Consider the following 21,083-nt stretch of genomic DNA (forward strand, 5'->3'; position numbering starts at 1 on the left):
TCTTTTCACTCACAGTTTGCTGTTTTTTGGAATATTTTAGTTTTCCATCCTCTGAAAGTGCTTTAATGTTCCTCCCTTTAACCTTTTAGGTGCCAAGACACAGGCTGTTCACCCAACGAGTGTCCTCAAGGGTTCGGCTGTAAAGTCACTAATGGTGCCATCTACTGCGAGCCACTGCCTCTGGTCAGTCATGACGACAGACACACATGACCTTAATGTTCTTTCTTCTTCAGTGGCAGCAGATCAAACTTTAATCATTTTCCCGTTCTTCAGGTCAATCCATCGTTTGGATACATGGAGATCATACAGATTGGTGCCGGTGTGCTCGGATTAGTCTTCTTGGTCGGCGTCTTTGTTTGCATCAGGAAACGACATGTTCAGCAGAAGAAGAAAAAACCCATCTGCGTCCAGGACTCCAACGGGTAAGAGTTTTTATTTCTGAAGTTATTCGTCAACATATTCCATCAGATCTTATTAAATCTCTAACGTCAGCTGCTTCACCTGCAGGTACTTACAGTCCAGTCTGGCCAAGAGCCTGAAAGCAAACTCCCAGGAAGTCAACCCCATTGAGATGAGCTCGCTGGTTGGTCCAACCAATGACCTCGACCACACACCGTTCAGATCGCTACGGCCACGCAGCCAGATCGGTTCGTCGGCGGGTGGGTCTCCAAAGACGCAGGGGCCGGTCGTGTGCAGCGTTGCTCCCAACCTTCCTGTCAGGCCGCCATCGAGCTCTGATAACGACTCCATCAGGAAAAACCACTGGGACCTGGACTATGAGGGTGAGTGTTGGTTTGAATTGGGGGACTGGGAGACTTTCTGATGAAACCTCAGCATGCTCTTGGACATCTGATTGTGAGCATTAATAATGAGAATAAAGCAGGACTATCAGCAGCACTCATGCAGCGCAGAATGTCATTAGATCCGACGCTCCTGGGGTTTATCGCAGTGATTCTTCTAGCTCAACACGAATAGACAGAAGGATGACTCCACTAAAATTCAGTTTCGTCTGTGATCCAGACCCTTCAAACATTTTCAAAAACTCCTTCAGGACCTAAAGTGTGCGATGTTTGCAAACTCTTCCGCCGAACAGGTGAACTGTTCTGCGTTTCACAGCTGTGAGCCGCATTTAGACAGCCAAACACTGAGTGCATTAAAAAAAAGGAGGAAGCAGGGCTATGAGATGATCCTGGTATCAGATGGAAGCAAAAGGTCTTTTTGAGCAGCCACCTGTCCCGCCAACTGATGTGATCCATGAACGTTTACCCACAATACACTTTAGGGATTTTAACAGTGCTGCACTTTACATCATGCAGCATGGACATCATGCATCTTTGGTCTGAAGGTGTGTTGGATTTTGTTGATAGAGGAAACAAAAAGACAGCATAAATGTACGAGAGAAGGCGTTTGGACAGGCATGCAGATAACACCGGCATCCTTGCTGTGATCAATCCAGGGAAGCATGGAGTCTGTTTTAAAGAAGACTTGACTTCAGGGCAATAATTAAAGCTCTGACTCTTTAATAAGACGGCGTTGGAGTTTCAAATAATCCGACTGGAAAATCGTTTGGAGAGATGCCATCTAAGTCACAGCAGCATTTTCAGTCCTGACATATAGAAGGTCAGAAGAGACGCTGTAGTCACTCGATGTCGCCGTAAACACGCAGTTAATTGTGATGTGCAGTGCTGCATCATGTGAAACGTGCACTGTCTGTCAGTACACGGCACTGATTAAACTCTGGGAGATGAAACATTCAATGAGGCGACAGGAAGTGATAACATCGGGAAGCGATTTTTCTGTTTCACTGCTGTGATCACGTCACATCTGCCTCCTCACTGTCTCCACGTCTCGTTCTCGTTAGTACTCTTCCTTCAGTTAGCACCTCTCAGGCTCCCTAAATCTCTACAGCTGTCCCGGGGGTTTCTCCGAGCAAACGTTATACGTGCACATTAAACATGAAGCTGTGTTTCCACCAAGCTGCTGAAAAACGAAGTAACAAAAAGCATCCACAATAAACCGCCATGTTAAATGCTATCTACTGCTAGCAAACACTGAACAGCGTTTCATCGGCGACCTGGAGCTCACAGGCAGCAACATTTATGAGCTCTATCAAAATAAAGGACGTTCTCTCCTCGTCCAATCAGCTGCTGTCACTGACGACACTGATGAGCTGCAGTTGTGGTTCAACTTTACCAACACAGCATGAACCCAAAAGTGGTGTTTCCCTGGAAATAAATTCTATTAACAATCATAAAAAAGAACTTAACAATAAATTCCTCAACAACAGTTAAATGTAACTCCTGCACGTTGTTCTGCTTACTGGTTTATATGGAATATAAATAATCATATAAAATAGCTGCTGTGTGGTCCGAGCAGCTCCAGTTTCAGGATTTTATTTGGATGTTATTGATTGCACGGTGCACGGTGGTTAGCACTGTTGCCGCACAGCAAGAAGGTCCTGAGTTCAATTCCACCATCAGGCCGGGGTCTTTCTGTGTGGAGTTTGCATGTTCTCCCCGTGTTTGCGTGGGTTCCCTCCGGGTACTCTGGCTTCCTCCCACCGTCCAAAGACATGCAGCTTGTGGGGATAGGTTAATCGGATAATCCAAATTGTCACTAGGTGTGAATGTGCGAATGAATGTGAGTGCGAATGGTTGTCTGTCCCTGTGTGTTGGCCCTGCGACAGACTGGCGACCTGTCCAGGCTGTACCCTGCGTCTCGCCCTATGACAGCTGGGATAGGCTCCAGCGCCCCCCGCGACCCTGGAAAGGATAAGCGGAAGCGAATGGATGGATGTTATTGATTAGCAGGTATCTGTTTCTGAGTGATGTTTGACGATCAGTCTAAGTGGAAATCACATGAAGATGTGATGTGCCAACTTAACCCCACCATCAGTGTCACACAGACTGATATTCGATGATGTTTAATCTGCGCCTGGTTTTAGTTCAGAGAGTCCGCGTTGGTTCTGTCCCGTTTGCACACCTGAGCTCAGGTGTGGAGCTGTCGTTGTCCTCTTCTGAACTTTTTCATGAAGCAGTTTGAGTAATTCAGCCTGTGAACAGCTCAAACAGGTGGCCTTTATTCTACTATGAAAAGGATTTTCATAGTAGTGCAGGTCTTTATTTTCCTGCTTTGTCGCCGTGAGGCTGGCCGATAAGATAACGCTCCTGTGTGAGGCCAACGTCTGCTTCCATGTTTGTCTCCCTCTCCTGCTGTCGTGCTCATCTGTCTGTAAGCGATCCATACCACCGAGCTGTGAGTCCTGCGTCCGTGGTCGTGTTGCTCAGACAGATGAAGAGGCAGATTGGGTGTTTGTCATGCCATCGCTCCTCAGGCAGCACCCGGCTGGCAGGTCGTTCGTCTGTTCAACCTTACGAGCACAGGAAAGGACACGTTTCTGTGTGAGCCGCTTCATTCGTTGTAAGACTTATTGTTAATGGTGACGCCACCCGAGGCTGCCGAGTGACCTCCATATCAAACTCTTCACAGGATGATAACATGATTTCTGAACTGAGTCAGGCCTGGCTTTAGAACAAAAGGACTGGCTGTGCATCCGTGAGGGAGGTCTCTGCCTCACCCTTGGAAAAACCTGGAAATTGTTCTAATGATCATCAAACCACGACTTTATGGGCATATACTCAGGTGTCAGAGCTCATCATTAAGGGTGCTGGAGAGGTCATCGAATGTTGTCTTTAAGGGGTAAGAGTCCAGTCTGGTCCTAAAGATGGTCAGCATGTGTTCGCGAGGACTGCTTCAGGTTTAAGCAGCACTAATGTTTGAGTTGATACTTCATTTTAATTCTCCATCAAGATTTTATGCTTGAATGAGGATTAAAGCCGCCACTGCTGGTGTGAACACAGCGCCGTAATCTTCCAAACATCATGAGCTCGCTGCTGATATTTGATGTTTTCATTTGTTTTCTGTGTTTCTGGATAAAATCTCAGTGAAAGTTTCCAGCAACACTGATCTGTAGTTAAATCATGCACACAGTGGTAGATGGCAGCCCATTCAGCCCTGAGATGGGATTACCGCCTTGCCCTTGGTCAGCCTTTCATTTGTGTGATTTGGAAGCCTCACAGAAAGCCTCCAAAGGGGAATTTCATTACTTTTAATGGTCTTTTCAAGGCTGTTTGAATATCAGACTTTACAAAAACAGCTACAGGGAAACTTTTTGTCCCCAGTTCTCGAATCTTTCCAGCTCAGCAGCAGCTAACCCTAAACCAACATGATCTGCCCACTTCAGGCACAAATACCCATGGCGGTGAATTCTAACACCAATTACAATTTTTGCTTTTACACGTCATTTCACTGATTATAAATAAGGCCCAGAGGCTCTGGACTTTCATCACACATGTGTAAAGAAAAATGATGCAACTCCCCAACAGGACTTTAGTCTGAAAACATTTTCAGATAGAAAGCTTCCTCTAATTCTACCTCAGTAGGAAACAGAAAGACAAAGAGGGAGCTTTAAAGTGACCTGCCGTCTAAATACAACATCATTTATTAATTTGTCAGTAAGCATCCTAAATTTCAGAAAGTCATCCGTGTGAACCATCCTGTTTATCTTTATACATACAGACATTGTTTCAGTTTCTACAAATCCCAGGCCCTTTGGAGCAGCTCGTGCTGTTAGCCTGAGCCACCGACTGAACAAAGACTGTTGGTGTGGGTGAACCGTTAAAGATGCTGTCAGGCTTTCATCGCCGAGCTGTGTTTACTTCATCCTCTCATCAGTCACGTCTCTCCTCTCTCACCTTCCATCTGTCCTTTTCATTTCATCTTCCACCCCCTTTCCCCCTCATCTCCTCGGCTTCTCTCCAGCGTTTCCCTTTTGTCTCCTTTGCATTTCCCTCGCTCCTCTTTTGTCTCATTTTGTCTCTGTGTCTACATGTCAAGCAGCCGGGAGTCTGCTTGGTATTCTCAGAGACCAAACTAACAGCAGGAAATCCTCTAAAGTTTGTCTGAGCAAAGTGCCGAACACGTCTGCTCTGTTACTTTGAGATTTGGGGATGAAGGGCAGGAATATGAAGTGATAATCCTCGGGAAGCAACTTTGTTTTCTGCTGAGCCCTCGAGTCTGCGGGGGTCTCTTCTGGGACGTTTTGGGACCATTTCCTCGTGATGATGATGATGATGATGATTAGTGTGTTGGTATCACTGTTCAGAGGTTTTAGGCACAGACTGGCTTTACAGGTTTCCACTTGACTGCAAGGGATGATTTTCTACCTGTTTTCATGACTGTAACTCCTGAGTAAGGATTGACTGTTTTAAGCTATTTAGAAAGCACAAAGGCAGCCCTGTTGAGTTTGTGTTCTTTGATATTTTCTCATTTTTCGTATTGTATGACAGTATGGGCCCAAGCATCTGCTGAAGGCTTCGTCCAGCGAGGCTCAGGAACCCGGGATCAAGAGCCTGTTTGATGGCAGCACTGTCACATCTGACAGTGTGGGCTACTTTAGCTGTCATCAATCAGCTTTCAAATCAATAAACGTGATGTCACGGCGGCTTTGCTGATGTCACTGGTGTCGGGATGATATCACGGCAGCTGTGATGTTGTCACGGCAGCTGTAAAATGTCAGTCATGTTTAGGGGTAAAGGTCAAAGGTCAGGCAAAAGCAAATAAGAGCTGCAACTCTTTAATTCATTATATGATACATTTATACTATTATTATGTGTAAGCAAATTTAATTAATATGTACTCTGTAGTCTATTTCACTGTGTGTATGTGAGTAAGGACACAAGAAAATAATTATTGCATCATATTGATTTTTATTTTTTTTGTATTTTTAGTGTCCCATTTTATGGCTATTTACTTATTATTTTATTTTTTCTAATGAGTTGAGCTCTTTCTGATAAAATGTTAACCTTAATGAACTTTTTTATTAAAATTAATAACATTTTTTTATTATTTATTGTTGAATTAATGATCAAATTCAAGTTACAACTTTTAAAAACCTATCAGTGATTACTGTAAAAATGCAGAGCACATCCAGAGCTACAACAGATTTTTATGGATTTACAGACTTTTAGTTTTTACGGTAATTATTATTATTGATGTTTAATATTAATAATAATAATTATGTGATAATATTATAATTAATAATAAATATGAGGTTTGAGGGCGGTGTTTCGTAGCTGAATTATAGAATGCTTTTTACACATATGACTATGTCTGTGATGCTCTGATGAGTGAACTCCTCTTTGTGGAAGTGACGCCGTGCGTGTGCTCATAACCAGATGTGTGTTCAGAGCGGTGACCTCTGACATGACAGATTAAATGTCACCGAGTCACCGCTAAGGTTACGTAAGCGGCACGTTTTCCTCTCTCCTCACCGACTTCCTGCTTGTTTAATAACTAAAGTCTGAAGCAGCTGCTGCACATGATTAAAAATCCTCCTGACGGTCACTTTTGCTTGGGATGAGCAACCTGAAATCACCAAATTAGTATTTCAAGGTTGAGACGTAGCTCGAGATTACAGCGCAGAAAGATGGAGGAGCTAATCTTTAAGGTTGCCCTTGAATTGTTTTAATCTTGGCCATAGATAAGTAAGGAGGATTATTCTACTAAGGAAGTCATTAGACATGTTTCTGGATCAGTCGCCTGCCTCTAAGTGAAATACGGTGACCTGGGGACGCGGAGCTATTCTCACACACACCCACTGAGTGTTTAATATGCAGATTGTTAAAGCTTTTGAAACCCACTTTCAGCCCTGTGTTCAGTGTCAGTAGATGTGGAGAAGTTTCACTTTGATTTCAGCGTAGTAAAGTTCTGACTCCATCCCGGTGGGTGGGGATTTTCAATCCCTCGTTTCCAGCGAGTTGCTGTCGCTGATGATAGACGACATTGCAGTAAATCAAATGTAAGAGCAGGAGTGGCCTAGGTAGTGTTTGCCTGGGACATTTTAGGTGAAAGTTGGAAGTAAGTGATGATTTTCTGAGCTGATTGTTTGAGTGCGAAACCATCAGTAACCAGAGCTCTTCCTCTGCTTCCTGTCCTCAGTCTACCCCGCAGACCCGGACTATTACGGCCGTCCGGCGGTCCAGGATTTCCCTCAGTTTGACATCGTAGAAGACACTTACTCCACCTCCACCATGGACTCCCGCAGGAACTCTAGGTTTGGTGGCTTCCCGTTCCCGCTGGACCGCTGCGACCGCCGTGCACCCCTGCCACCGTGCTACAGCAACCAGAACCTGGATGATTTCCTGGGTCCAGACGGTCTTCCTCTTCCGAGCTCTCAGTGCCCCAACGAGTACACCGCCATCAGCTACTACCCGACCCAGCACACCCGCAGCCTCGACAACGTCACGGGCTACAAGAGACTCAGCATGCGCCTCAGCGTCGCCATGCCCTCATACGCTGAGCAGGCCAGCCCGCCGCCGGCACCGAACCTGAACCAGGCCCAGCCTCAAACCCGAAAAGCACGACAGAACCCACGCAGCTGCGATGGGTCAAGCATGGTGGAGAGTGACTACGGGAGCTGCGAGGAGGTGATGTTTTAAGGTGGTGACATGTGGGCGTGGTCCTCACACGGCAATCAGAAGAGATCAGATCTCTTCGTCGCTCTGTGTGAGATGATCACAGCATGTGGAATGATTCTTCACACACCTCTGATTTGTTAGACTCTTTAAAGTGTTGCAGTCTTGCTGCGCCAGATTAGACAGAGCATCTCAGGATGGCTCGCTCACCTCCGCAGAACAAGTTCAGCACAAGTTCATCTTCTGTTGTTGGGACACCACCCAGGGTGTTCGCTGTCTCGACAGGGCTGTGAAATCATGGACAATATTACCCAGCGGGCTGTGAACTGCTCAGACTTTTGAAAGCTTCAAAGCGGAAAAGTCTGCCTCTCTGCACTCCAAACACACCTCCCACATTTCACCGTTCACACACACTCGTCTGATCAGCCACACAGCTGGAGCTGTGCTGAACACGGACAGCACATCCTGCTGGGTGTGTTCGCTCATATCTGCTCCTAAAAGTGCAGAAACAGGTTTATGGTATGTCTAAGGATTTCAAATCTCAGCGTATTAAAGCACATTTCATACAGGAGAAAGGTGTCGGTGTTTGTTGTTAGCATTCAGAGGGCTGGATCCTCGTTAGAAACATGAAAGCGATTAAAAAAGTGACGTTATTGTGAAGTGGACTTTGTATTTTTAGCTGTAAGAACTCCGTAAACATCTCTTTGTGGATTTCAATGAGTGAATTTGATGACAGTATTTTCCGTGTTTGTGTATCGCTGCCCTGCATGATAAAGGGAACTCTTAAAGTGCAGCAGGAGAGAATCGTCCATGCAGCCATTTTAAATGGATTGAATGAGCAGAGAAGCTCGGAGTGCACGATGCAGCGTTTTTATAAGTGACTGTTAGATAGTGAAGAGTCGATGTTTAGTTTAGTTTTGTCAAATCAAGTTTGACCTTTTCTTTTTCCCAAAGAACTGAGCAGAGATGACTTGTTTCTAATAACACATAGAGTTGGTCAGTTCATTGTCAAACTCCCTCCTGCCAAATTACGTGTGAAGGTTATGATCTGAACTGCAGGAAATTACAGAGGAATATTTGGATGTGAGCAGCTTCAGTTAAAAGCTGAAATAATTGTTAATTGTGACTCACAGACTGGTTGTTTCAGTGTTTCTGCTTAGTTTTCAACTCTGTGGTAGCCGTGGCACTTTGTGAAGATAAAACTCTCAGGATTCGCACTGTCCTCCTGCTACCTGCTGGTGCACCGACCACTTCTTTGATCCCCAAAACTCCTAAGTGGTCATCCTCAGCCTCTCCTCTCAGCTGTGTGCAGTGTGTCTGTAAGCTCAGGTTTTAAAAACTCAGTGTACCTACAGCACACGGGGAGCTCATGGTGTCCCAGAGACCAAATATTTGAAGGCTTCAGAAAAGGCGAGCTCACTTTGTTGCGACAGCTGGAAGAAGATCCTCATGGATCATTTTATTGGAGCTGAAAGAATCTGGATCTTTTGTTTGATTTCAGGGATGGAAGGACAGAGTAGAGCAGGTTAAACGATGTCCAAGCCTGAAGTTTTTTTCAATGAGCTCCTCCAGGCGGTTTGTGGATTCCAGGACAGAAGATCAGATCTGGGACACTGAGTCGATCTGGCTGCTGTTTGGTCAGTTCATGTTTCTGTAAACGATGAAGTGCCGGCTGAATATGAGCGCTGTGTTTACCGCTGCCTCCAAAACGTGCCAAGGCTGCAGATGTAAAAATCAAAGCCTGCATAAGCGGCGTATGTGGTGAGCTCTCGGAGGCTGGGGAGATAAACAGTGCACGAGAGCAGCACTTGTATCTGGAACACGGCATTTGTAGTAACGTGAAGGCGTTAGCAGACGGTGATTCGGGCAGGGCTGGTTCTTAATGTCCTGACTGTCCAACCTGTCCCATCTGGCACCATAATGTCAAATTGCCAAATCAAAGCACGCACACTCCACATATGATTACATATTACTCCTGCTGAGCTTTGGCTTTTGGAAGAATTCGGGTTGAAACAGAGACATGGCTACCACAGTGTGATTGTCTCATACTTTTGTTTATGTTACGCACAAAAACCAGGGGCAACCTAAGGGCCAGCCGTGACTAAGGCTGAGGATGTGTGTGTAGATGTGTTATGGACATGATCCTTCTCTCACTGGTGGTTCCACTGTGAGCTCTTTCCCTTTGTTTTGAGTCCTTTGTACAAAAGAGATCCCATAATCCACTCATGTCGTGCTGTACAGTCTGTGCCTGTGTGTTGCTGTGCTGAATATGAATCACTTGAATGTATTGACATGTGTTGTTTGTATTCATTTCATCCATAAAGTTTATTTTTGTACCAATGTGGGCATCCCCATGTTTTGCCCTGATGTTTTTCTCTGAGAGATTTTATTAAGATGCTGTCTGTCCATTTGTTTTCCAATATTGTAAAGAGAATATGAATAAAGATATTATCTTCTGTAAACACCGACCATATCACGCTCTGTTCCGGTCAGAACAGGCCAGGTGGAAAAACAGCCCTCATCAGACAGGATTAGTGTTATCACAGGAATTTGATCTTCACATCTGGAATGCAGCACGATGATAAACTTTTACTGTTAAAACTACTAAAATCTCCCCATTCCTCTTTAACAGGGCAAGTGGTGTCCCCCAGAGGTCTGTTCTAGGACCTTAAACCTGTAGTCAAGTTATCAGTTCAATTATATTTTGTTTAAATAGCAGCAAATTGCAACACCAGTTGTCTTAAGGGACTTTATAATGACTTTATAATGTAGGGTAAAGTCTCAATAATATCCTGATGCATGCTCAATCATCCAGGTAAGGATGATTCTGTTCATCTGGACGTTTTCAGTGGGAGAAACATTTCGTCACTCGTCCAGGTGACTTCTTCAGTCTCAGCTGACTGCAGTTTTCCCCAACCTTATAAACAGTGCTTTTGCACAATGACTAAACTAGCACCACTGAATGAACAATGGGCTGGGAGGTCATTTCCATGATCATTAATATGCAAATTGTCATGACCATTGATCAACAACCACTGATCAAAGACCAACGCTGAGGAACGCTGGTTTGAGCGGGCAGTCAAGGTCATTTACGGGAAAAGGGAAAGACTGAATTGAGGAGGAGGCCTAAGGGTACATCTGTCACCATCTGTCACAATGCTGTGATTGCAGCCATTCCCCAACTCTCTGTGAATGTAACTCATGGACATTGATCAACGGGCTTTGATCAGTGCGAAAACCTAATTGTCTCTCAGCAGTTTGTGAAATACCTGTTCAGTTCAGCTTGAGCCAAGATGACTAAAGCTGGGCATACACTGTGCGATTTGTGGCCCATTTTGAGACATTTTTCAGTCATGCGACCATTTTGGGGATCGGCCTGAGTTTTGCCTTAATCGTGTGTCGTGCATTGTGTAGTATACATGGGGTAATGAGAAGCGATTAACACCTCACAACCAGCTCCCGATCAGCAATTGTACGGTCATAAGAAAATCAAACCTGTTTGAAATCCTGGGTGCCCCTCGTGAGGGTATCGCACTGTTGAAGCAGTGCCATGAGCCGATTTAACGCAACCTCTCACGCTGTGCATGCGCAAACAGAAATGGAAGTGAGAAAGATGGAGTAGCACGGCAGTGCAGCGTGTGATCTGGACACAAGCGATGGAGGCCCAACTTGTAGAACTTTGGCAAGCTCATCCGTGCCTTTTTGATGTGGTCTCACAAAATTATCACGACTGCAACAACCGTGAAAAGAGTTGGATGGATGATTGTAATGACCACGGCAGACCCAACAACATGAACATGCTTTTAAGCATCACTTTATTGCACACACTATTTAGTCAAAGGAGCTTGCAAAGAAAAGCGTCTGGACTTCTTTAAGTTGCTTGAAGACGTTTCACCTCTCAGAGAGGTACGATGACCTGGATGACTGAGAACCTTCACAGACGCACGCTATTTACACTTTTCTCACGGATGCTGTGCACACTCGGCTGCAGTTCTCCTGCTGCCAGCCACACACATCAATAACAACAACATGATAGGACTCAGTTCAGCCTTTTAACCCAGCGCCTACCCTGCAGCGGCACCGCTGTTCACACCCCGCCGCATAATTGCTGCTCGATTGCAGCTGCCTGGTCAATGTTTTTCCTTAGCAGTTTAGCAAAGTTGGTGGTGTGAGTGTGTGTGTCTGTGTGAGTGAAAGACAGAGAGGGAGAGAGAGGGAGAACGAGAGACAGATTTTGTGTTAGAAGATTTTGTAACACTTCATGTTACCACTTCATGTTAGTATGCACGCACAGAGTGAGCAATCAGGTCACGTCAGAGCATCAGGCCGTATAGTATGAGACTATGCATTGTGACCTATGAACTTCTAACCCCTGCGATTCAGTTGTACAGTTTGAGCAGGAGCTGAATAACGTGACTAAAAAAATTGCAGTGTAGGCCCAGCTTTAGATAAACAAGATCACTGCACAGGAAGCAGAACTGTCAGTTTCTCTAGTTGAACCTGTGGAGGGATCATGGACTGCCTGCAGTTTGCTTACAAGAAGGTGCTCTTCACAGGTTCACCTACAGGAACCATCGCCCAGCACATCCAATCATATTCCTCGTGGAGGCGTCACACCACACACCAAAGAAGAAAGTGCAACAGGGCTCGCTTTGTGAAGAATTAGAGTAGTTTCCCGGAATGAAAAGTGCATTCATCTAGATTGTTAATGGAGCGTGTTTAAAGACATGAAACGCTGCAAAAACAAGCAGAAGCTGCAATATGATGATGATGAATGATTCCCCACAGACTCAGTCATGTTCCTGAAATGATTAAAGACACGTAGTGAAGAGCAAACGAGATACGAGCACCTTCGTCTGCAGACTGAGGCTGTGAGAGTGTGATGGGACGACAGCACGTTGAGAGATAAATGCAAGACAGCATGTGCATGTTTTAAACTTCCCTTTTAAAACAAATGCTCTTATCTGGCCGAGTCTTGACATTACCTGATAAGGTGTGTCTGTTTTGGGTGAACCTGCTTTCAGCTACTTCCACTTCAAGTTAGTGACTCCTGTTTTCTAAAACTACAGGTGAAACTTCAGCTGATATTGTGTGTACTCATTATCCATCTATGTCTGTCCATCCGTCCGTCCATCCGTCTGTCCATCCGTCCATCCATCATTTAATCTGTCTGTCCATCCATCCATCAGTCCGTCCATCCATCAATCCAACCGTCCATCCATTCATCCAACGTCCGTCTATCCATCCAATGACCATTCATCCAACCATCCTTCTCCAGTCCTGAGCACTCATGAGCTGAGGCGTGTGTTCCGGAGCATTAACACCAGGAAGGCGGCCGGGCCAGATGGAGTGCTGGGCCGGGTGCTAAAAGACTGTGCTGCGGACCTGGCGGACGTCTTCACCTCTATATATAACACCTCGTTGTCCTGTTCACTGGTACCATCCTGTTTCAAAGCAGCAACCATCGTTCCCATCCCAAAACAGTCAAATGTCACATGTCTGAACGATTTCAGACCTGTGGCACTCACCCCCATTCCCGCCAAATGCCTGGAGAGACTGGTCATTAAACACATCAGAGCTGCTTTTCCACCATCCCTGGACTCGCACCAGTTTGCATACAGGGAGAACCGGTCAACCGAGGATGCGATCGCCACAGTGCTGCACACATTACTGAAGCACTTGGAACACAGGAACACCTATGCACGGCTCCTCTTTGTAGACTACAGCTCGGCTTTTAATACCATCCGGCCATACAAACTCCGTCCCAAACTCCACCAACTGGGACTTAACTCCTCTCTGTGCAACTGGATTGTGGACTTCCTCACTAACCGTAGACAGAGTGTCAGAGTGGGTAAGAACACCTCTTCCACCCTTGTGGTCAACACCGGTGCCCCTCAGGGGTGTGTTCTGAGCCCTCTGCTATACACTCTCTTCACCCATGACTGTATTTCCTCCTGCGCGTCCAATCTCATTGTTAAGTTTGCAGATGACACTACAGTGCTCGGACTTATATCCAACAATGATGAGACAAACTATAGGACAGAGGTGCAACAACTAGAGTCATGGTGCCACGACAATAACTTGGTCTTAAACACCAAAAAGACCAAGGAGATCATTGTAGATTTCCGGAAGAGGGGTCATAACAACCATCTGCCTCTCTTCATTGGCAGTGAGGCGGTGGAGAGGGTGAGCAGTTTTAAATTCTTGGGGGTAACTGTGACCAAGGACCTGTCCTGGGGCAACCATATCACCTCAGTTGCACGGAAGGCCCAACAGCGCCTCTACTACCTGAGGAGACTGCGGAGCGCACACATTCCCAGATCTCTGATGTTGAACTTCTACAACTGTGCCATCAGCAGCGTTCTGACGTATGGATTTCTAGTGTGGTTCCCCAGCTGCACCAAGGCCGATCAGCAAGCACTCCAGCGGGTGGTGAAAGAAGCTGGCAGAATTATTGGAACAAGTCTGCCAGAGATCAGTAATATCTTCCCCACTCGCTGTCTGAGGAGGGTGCACAGTATCCTGCGGGACCAACATCACCCTGCGCGCCACCTTTTCCATCTGCTGCCCTCAGGGAGAAGGTACAGGTCTATACAGGCCAGAACATCCAGACTGGCCAACAGCCTGTATCCACAGGGTGTGAGGCTCCTGAACTCTCTGCCCCCCTCTCACGGACAATAACCATATCCAACTTCTTAATAGCAATGAACTGGTCTGCATTGGTGCATCATATCTTTATTCTCTTCCCCCTCCTGCCCCCCCCCCCCCCCTCTTTCTTAAATAGATAACTATCATATCTGATATCATATCTCACAGTACAATAATATTGAATGGGTTGCATTGTTGTATTTCTGTCATGTTTCTCAGGTCTTTGTCTGAATTTCTACGAACATTATTGCTAAGGATTGTCTTATTGCATTGGAGTCACACTGGGTTAAATATGTACACTTGGGTTTTAAGGGGTATTTATTATTTTCTTCTTTTTTTGGGTTGTATGGAAGCCCCAAACGCAATTTCATTGTTCTTGACAATGACAATAAATAAATACTACTACTTTTTCCAGCCGTCCATCTATCCAACTTTCCATCCATCTGTCAATCCGTCTATCCGTCTGTTCATTTATCCGTGCATCCATCTATCCGTCCATCAGTCTGTCCATCATCCATCTGCCCGTCCGTCCATCCATCATTTAATCCATCTGTTCATCCATTCATCCAACCGTCCATCCATCAATCCAACCTTCCATTCATTCATCCAATGTCTGTCCATCCATCCAACTGTCCATCTATCGTCTATCTGTCTGTCCATCCATTCATCATTCAATCTGTCCACCCATCCATCCATCCATCTGTCAATACGTCTATCCATCCGTCCATTTATCCATCCATCCATTTATCCGTCCATCAGTCTGTCCATCATCCATCTGCCCGTCCGTCTATCCATCATTTAATCCATCTTCTGTCCATCCATCCAACTGTCCATCTATCGTCTATCTGTCTGTCCATCCATCATTCAATCTGTCCATCCATCCATCCATTCGTCAATCCACCCATCCATTCATCTGTCAATTCTTCTATCCGTCCATCCGCCCATCCATCCATCAATCATTCAATCAGTCCATCCATCCATCCATCCATCCATCCATCCATCTGTTATTAAGTCCTTCCACCTGTCAGTCAGTCCATCTGTCCATCTCTCCATCCATCCCTCCATACTCAGGGCAGACTGCACAAATCACAGCAGCTGCATTCTGTGGAAGGTTTTATTTCCGTGGTTAATTCTTTCTACAAAGAGTAATCTTACATTTAACCTCCCCACATCAAGCTGCTCCGTCTGCAGTGCAGCAGAGGCTTTCCCACCAGCTGTTTGATGCCCACAGTTTCCTGATTATGTCATCATCCTGACAGCCTGACATGATCTGACTGATTACAATGATGATGTTTCAGCGCCAAATCACACAGACCCCGAAACACTTGCTAATGACTAAGTATCTCCTCAGCCAACAATTTACCCTGCTTCCTTAGCATAATGAGTGCGATATAATACTTCATATAAGAATATGACTCTCATTATTCCTGGTGAGGAAGGCCACACCCTTCCTGCACAGGACACTGCAGGAAACCTGGGAATAGGCTGATTGTTCCTGAACAGTGCAGCAATGTGAGAGGAGGTAAAAATGCTGAAAATCTGCTGGTTAAAATTTTATATTATACAGTGGGGCAAAAAAGTATTTAGTCAGCCACCGATTGTGCAAGTTCCCCCACTTAAAATGATGACAGAGGTCAGTAATTTGCACCAGAGGTACACTTCAACTGTGAGAGACAGAATGTGAAAAAAAAATCCATGAATTCACATGGTAGGATTTGTAAAGAATTTATTCGTAAATCAGGGTGGAAAATAAGTATTTGGTCACCTCAAACAAGGAAAATCTCTGGCTCTCACAGACCTGTAACGTCTTCTGTAAGAAGCTTTTCTGTCCCCCACTCGTTACCTGTATGAATGGCACCTGTTTGAACTCATCATCTGTATAAAAGACACCTGTCCACAGCCTCAAACAGTCAGACTCCAAACTCCGCCATGGCCAAGACCAAAGAGCTTTCGAAGGACACCAGGAAAAGTATTGTAGACCTGCACCAGACTGGGAAGAGTGAATCTACAATAGGCAAGCAGCTTGGTGTGAAAAAATCAACTGTGGGAGCAATCATCAGAAAATGGAAGACATACAAGACCACTGATAATCTCCCTCGATCTGGTGCTCCACGCAAGATCTCATCCCGTGGGGTCAAAATGATCATGAGAACGGTGAGCAAAGATCCCAGAACCACACGGGGGGACCTGGTGAATGACCTGCAGAGAGCTGGGACCAAAGTAACAAAGGTCACCATCAGTAACACACTACAACGGCAGGGAATCAAATCCCGCAGTGCCAGACGTGTTCCGCTGCTGAAGCCAGTGCATGTCCAGGCCCGTCTGAAGTTTGCCAGAGAGCGCATGGATGATACAGCAGAGGATTGGGAGAATGTCATGTGGTCAGATGAAACCAAAGTAGAACTTTTTGGTATAAACTCAACTCGTCGTGTTTGGAGGAAGAAGAATACTGAGTTGCATCCCAAGAACACCATACCTACTGTGAAGCATGGGGGTGGAAACATCATGCTATGGGGCTGTTTTTCTGCCAAGGGGACAGGACGACTGATCCGTGTTAAGGACAGAATGAATGGGGCCATGTATCGTGAGATTTTGAGCCAAAACCTCCTTCCATCAGTGAGAACTTTGAAGATGAAACGAGGCTGGGTCTTCCAACATGACAATGATCCAAAACACACCGCCCGGGCAACAAAGGATTGGCTCCGTAAGAAGCATTTGAAAGTCCTGGAGTGGCCTAGCCAGTCTCCAGACCTCAACCCCATAGAAAATCTGTGGCGGGAGTTGAAAGTCCGTGTTGCTCGGCGACAGCCCCAAAACATCACTGCTCTCGAGAAGATCTGCATGGAGGAATGGGCCAAAATACCAGCTACTGTGTGTGCAAACCTGGTAAAGACCTATAGTAAACGTTTGACCTCTGTTATTGCCAACAAAGGTTATGTTACAAAGTATTGAGTTGTATTTTTGTTATTGACCAAATACTTATTTTCCACCCTGATTTACGAATAAATTCTTTACAAATCCTACCATGTGGATTCATGGATTTTTTTTTCACATTCTGTCTCTCACAGTTGAAGTGTACCTCTGGTGCAAATTACCGACCCTTGTCATCATTTTAGGTGGGGGAACTTGCACAATCGGTGGCTGACTAAATACTTTTTTGCCCCACTGTATGTCTTGTAGAAAGACATAACCGGTGGACATATGACCCAGAGCCAGTAAAAATATGTCAGCCAGGTAGGTTAGCCAGCTGCTTCTCTAGTTTCTCAGCTACGAATCACAGCTTTGAGCTGGTGAAATACACTGACTGTGGAAGTGTGACGGGCCCAGGCAAGGGGAGGTAACATGTAGAGAGAAGAATGATGGGATTTTGTCAACGATCCACATCACTTCACTTTTCATGGTTAAGTTGGAAAGAAATTCACATATTTGAGCTGCGGTGATCAATAACTCATAAGAAGCATTATTAGAGCATTATTAAAGGACCAGCAACAGCTCTGAATCTTCCTCTGAGCTGGACCGACAGCACTGGAAAAGAGCACAGACACAATCGGTGATAACTTTGTGTTGATACATTCTTACATTTGGTCCCATCAGTTTCTACTGTAGTCACTGAGTTTTTAATTTTTTGTTCCAATTTTTTTTTTAAATGACCAGACAAAAGAGTGATGTCCCGCTAACTCACCGTGAGGAGGAGATGTGCCCTCTCTGCATGGATACATTCAGTCTCTGGACTGAAGTTTCCAAACTAAGTTATTCTTCTTTTCTGTTTTAACTGACGAGAACTCTCCTACAGCAACATGAAACACATCTTCCTAACGTATGTATTTTGGCTGACACTTTTCACAGTACTGAAATAATACTTTGAGCACTGTATAGCTTCCAGTGGTTAACTGAAATACAAATACTGACAAAATAACCATCATGCAATATGGCGGGACGATAGCGAAAGCTAGCTTACACAGCAAAATAAACAGCGCACAGTTCACCTCTTACAGTGAACAATGACGGACTAAAAGTAACACGAGTTTTGTGCATTGTAATAACCTTAAACAGGAGAAATAGTAGTTGGGGGGGGGGGGGGGGGGGATAAATGAACATACTTGACACACAGCTTTCGCTTTCACTCGTCTGTATTGAATCCCTCTACTGGAGACTTGAGGTATTACCAATGGATCAACACCTAAAAACCTCAATGAATCGAAGTAATGTAAAGAACAGTGACCAAAGTTCCTCCACAGTGAAGCAACAGACTGGAAACATCACTGAACTTATCATGAGGTGGACTCTTCTCTGCCCGGAGTGAGGTACAAACTCTCTGTCACATGACTGTATGAGCATGTGTGTGGAAACAAAATCATATACACTATACTGCCAAAAGTATTTTATTATTTTATGTATTATTAGAGCTGGGCGATAGAACGATAACGATATGTATCGCGATATAACTTTTACTCGATAGAGAAATTAAGCTATCGCGATAGACCTCGCCGCTCTTGTCCTCTTTAAAAAAAAAAAAAAAAAAAGGTCAGCCAATCCAAATTAAGTAGCGCAGAGCCGAACCAATCACAGCCGCAGCGTCACGTCGCGTGACTTGTTACATACAGCACAAGTGCCAAGCCGCACGTGTGTTTGTTTGGGAAGCAGCCAGCGGGTAATGGAGCCAGCGGGTAATGGAGGAAATGAGTGTGCCGACTAGAAAAATCAACCGAGCGTGACCGAAGAGAAAACAGATGATGGTTCCAATGCCGGAGAGATTGTCGAACGGAAGAGCCATAGAAGTTCCGTAGTGTGAAGGTATTTCGGCTATTTCAAGTCTGACAAAAACAGAGTAGCGCGCACTGTAAATTGTGCCGAAAGCAAGTCTGGAAATACAATAAACTGGTGCATGCGTCACACTGTGCGCCACGTTATTGTTTCGGTGAAATGAATTTCTACAATACTGTTACTGTTAATTCTACTCTCTGCAGTGTTTAAATGCTTACACATACACACAGTTACTGTCCCTCCACACATACGACTCGGTTCTGCTTCTATGCCCCAGCTTTGTTTACTTTTTCCCACCGAGGCTTCTAGACTTCTGATTGGCCAACATTTCTGCACGGTTAGGAATCTAGCGCCACCTGCTGCTTTGGCATGTTCATAGCAGCGTTTTCCTTCATTTCTGCCTTAATGTGTGGACGGGATTATTTTTTAAAACGAAAACGGAAAATCTCCGTTTTCAAAAATACCCGTGTACGTGTGGACGTAGCCTCAGTCTCTGACTGGAAGCGCTAATTCGTCATTCGGCTTTTGTCAGACTAAAGTAACTGTTAAAACTGTTTGAAAAGCTAAGCTATACAACAAGGAGAGATTGAGAATTTCCTTTTAGTTCTCAGTTTATTTGATATTGACAAAAGTTAGTCAATTTTGTCTGTTCTTCTGTAAAACAAACTAAGATTTATTTTTAGAATTAATATTTTGTTTCTAAGTGGAATTGACAATTTAGTAGTTTGTTTCGTTTGTTCTATTTTGAAACTTAAACGCTTTAGCGGCTGCCTTTTGTGTAGTTTGCAATATTTGCCTTTATTTATCTGAAAAAGTCTCATGTTCCTTAAGTACATCTACCCTGTTGAATTTATTATGGGAAATAAATATTTAAATAAAAACAAGCTGCTGATTATTTCACATTTTACTTGTGAGCAACGGCACATTTAAATCTTACAAATATAGTTATTTGGCTTATATCGTGATAGATATCGTTATCGCCTGAAATGAAAAAAACATATCGTGATATGAAAAAATCTCATATCGCCCAGCTCTATGTATTATATATTATATTATGAGTATTTGCTTGTCTACCTTCACTTACAGGCTTTATGGCCCATGCTTTGTTCACTGGTGTGAAGTCATGTTGGAATAGGAAGGGACAAACAGGGCAAAGGTGTAAACCCCAGCAGAGCAAACCTGCCATAGTCTGCACACACGCACACGCACACACACACACACACACACACACACACACTCAAACTATATTAGACGGTGGCCTGCTGGATTTTAGAATCAAGGATCAAATATATAGGGAGTTCATATTTATGTGCACAGGTGTGTGTGTGTGTGTGTGTGTGTGTGTGTGTGTGTGTGTGTGTGTGTGTGTGTGTGTGTGTTTGGAAAGACATCAAACATCTTCAATTATTTCAGCACCTCGGGTGTCATTCTCATTATCTACGACCAGTGTGAGAGGGTGTGTTTTCTTTTTTTTCTGTCCCGTTTGGATCTTTAGCCATCAGAATTGTTGTCTTAAGGCCAAGAAAGATGCCAAGCGGATTTATTTTACCAAGTGGATCATCATGGCCTTGCCATATTGGTCCATTTGATTGACCTTTATTATAATTATGAATTTATTTTATTTTCAGTTGCTACAAACGGGACAGACATGACTGGGGGATAGGACAGGGAGAAAGAATGAAAGAAAGAGAGGGAGAGAAAGAAAAACAGAGGGGAGAAGAGACGGTGAGAAGGGGGGGAAGAAAGAAAAAAAAAAAAAAAAAAAAAAAACACCTGGATCACCTGTATGGAGAAAAAAAAACAGAAGAGAAAGCAAACAACAAAGAGCAACATAATAAAAAAAACTGCACCATCACAATAAACTAGCTAGCAGTAGATAACAGTAGATACTAAATAATAAACGATATTGTGCAGCACGCAAGATAGACAGCGCACAATGTGCTTTGAGGCAGCAGCCAAGAAAGCTGTTTGTCTGTGAACACCCGTGTGTACATCTGTGTGCATACCTGTGTGGATCAGCATGCTTGTATGAGTGGGTGTGTTTTCATGAGCAGCGAGTTGAACAGCTGAGGAGTAACACAAACGTCCCAGAGATACACACACCTGTGCTGCTTTATGGAGCACGTGATGCAGAAAAACATTGATGGCAATGAAGAACAAGTCAGCGCTGGAGTCAGCAGACTTTCACTGAAACGT

General features: G+C 44.6%; 1 protein-coding gene and 1 pseudogene across 2 annotated transcripts in view; both read left to right on the forward strand.

Annotated features, from left to right (window-relative positions):
* The window catches only part of fat2 (FAT atypical cadherin 2), a 94,821-nt gene extending 84,884 nt beyond the window's left edge, over positions 1-9,937 (forward strand). For both annotated transcript variants that reach the window (XM_085471751.1, XM_085471759.1), the window contains 4 exons: positions 90-183; positions 274-422; positions 508-782; positions 7,000-9,937. In XM_085471751.1, coding sequence (XP_085327877.1) covers positions 90-183; positions 274-422; positions 508-782; positions 7,000-7,499 — 1,018 coding nt within the window. In that variant the 3' untranslated portion in view covers positions 7,500-9,937. The remainder of the gene's footprint in view (positions 1-89; positions 184-273; positions 423-507; positions 783-6,999) is intronic.
* A 4,585-nt stretch (positions 9,938-14,522) lies between these two features.
* Positions 14,523-15,378, forward strand: LOC146717090 (uncharacterized; annotated as a pseudogene).
* The last annotated feature ends 5,705 nt before the right edge of the window (positions 15,379-21,083 follow it).

Source organism: Copadichromis virginalis, linkage group LG2 (assembly GCF_057382275.1).
Source record: "Copadichromis virginalis isolate Kocher_CV1m ecotype Utaka linkage group LG2, C_Virginalis_male_GT1.1, whole genome shotgun sequence".
Taxonomy (NCBI): domain Eukaryota; kingdom Metazoa; phylum Chordata; class Actinopteri; order Cichliformes; family Cichlidae; genus Copadichromis; species Copadichromis virginalis.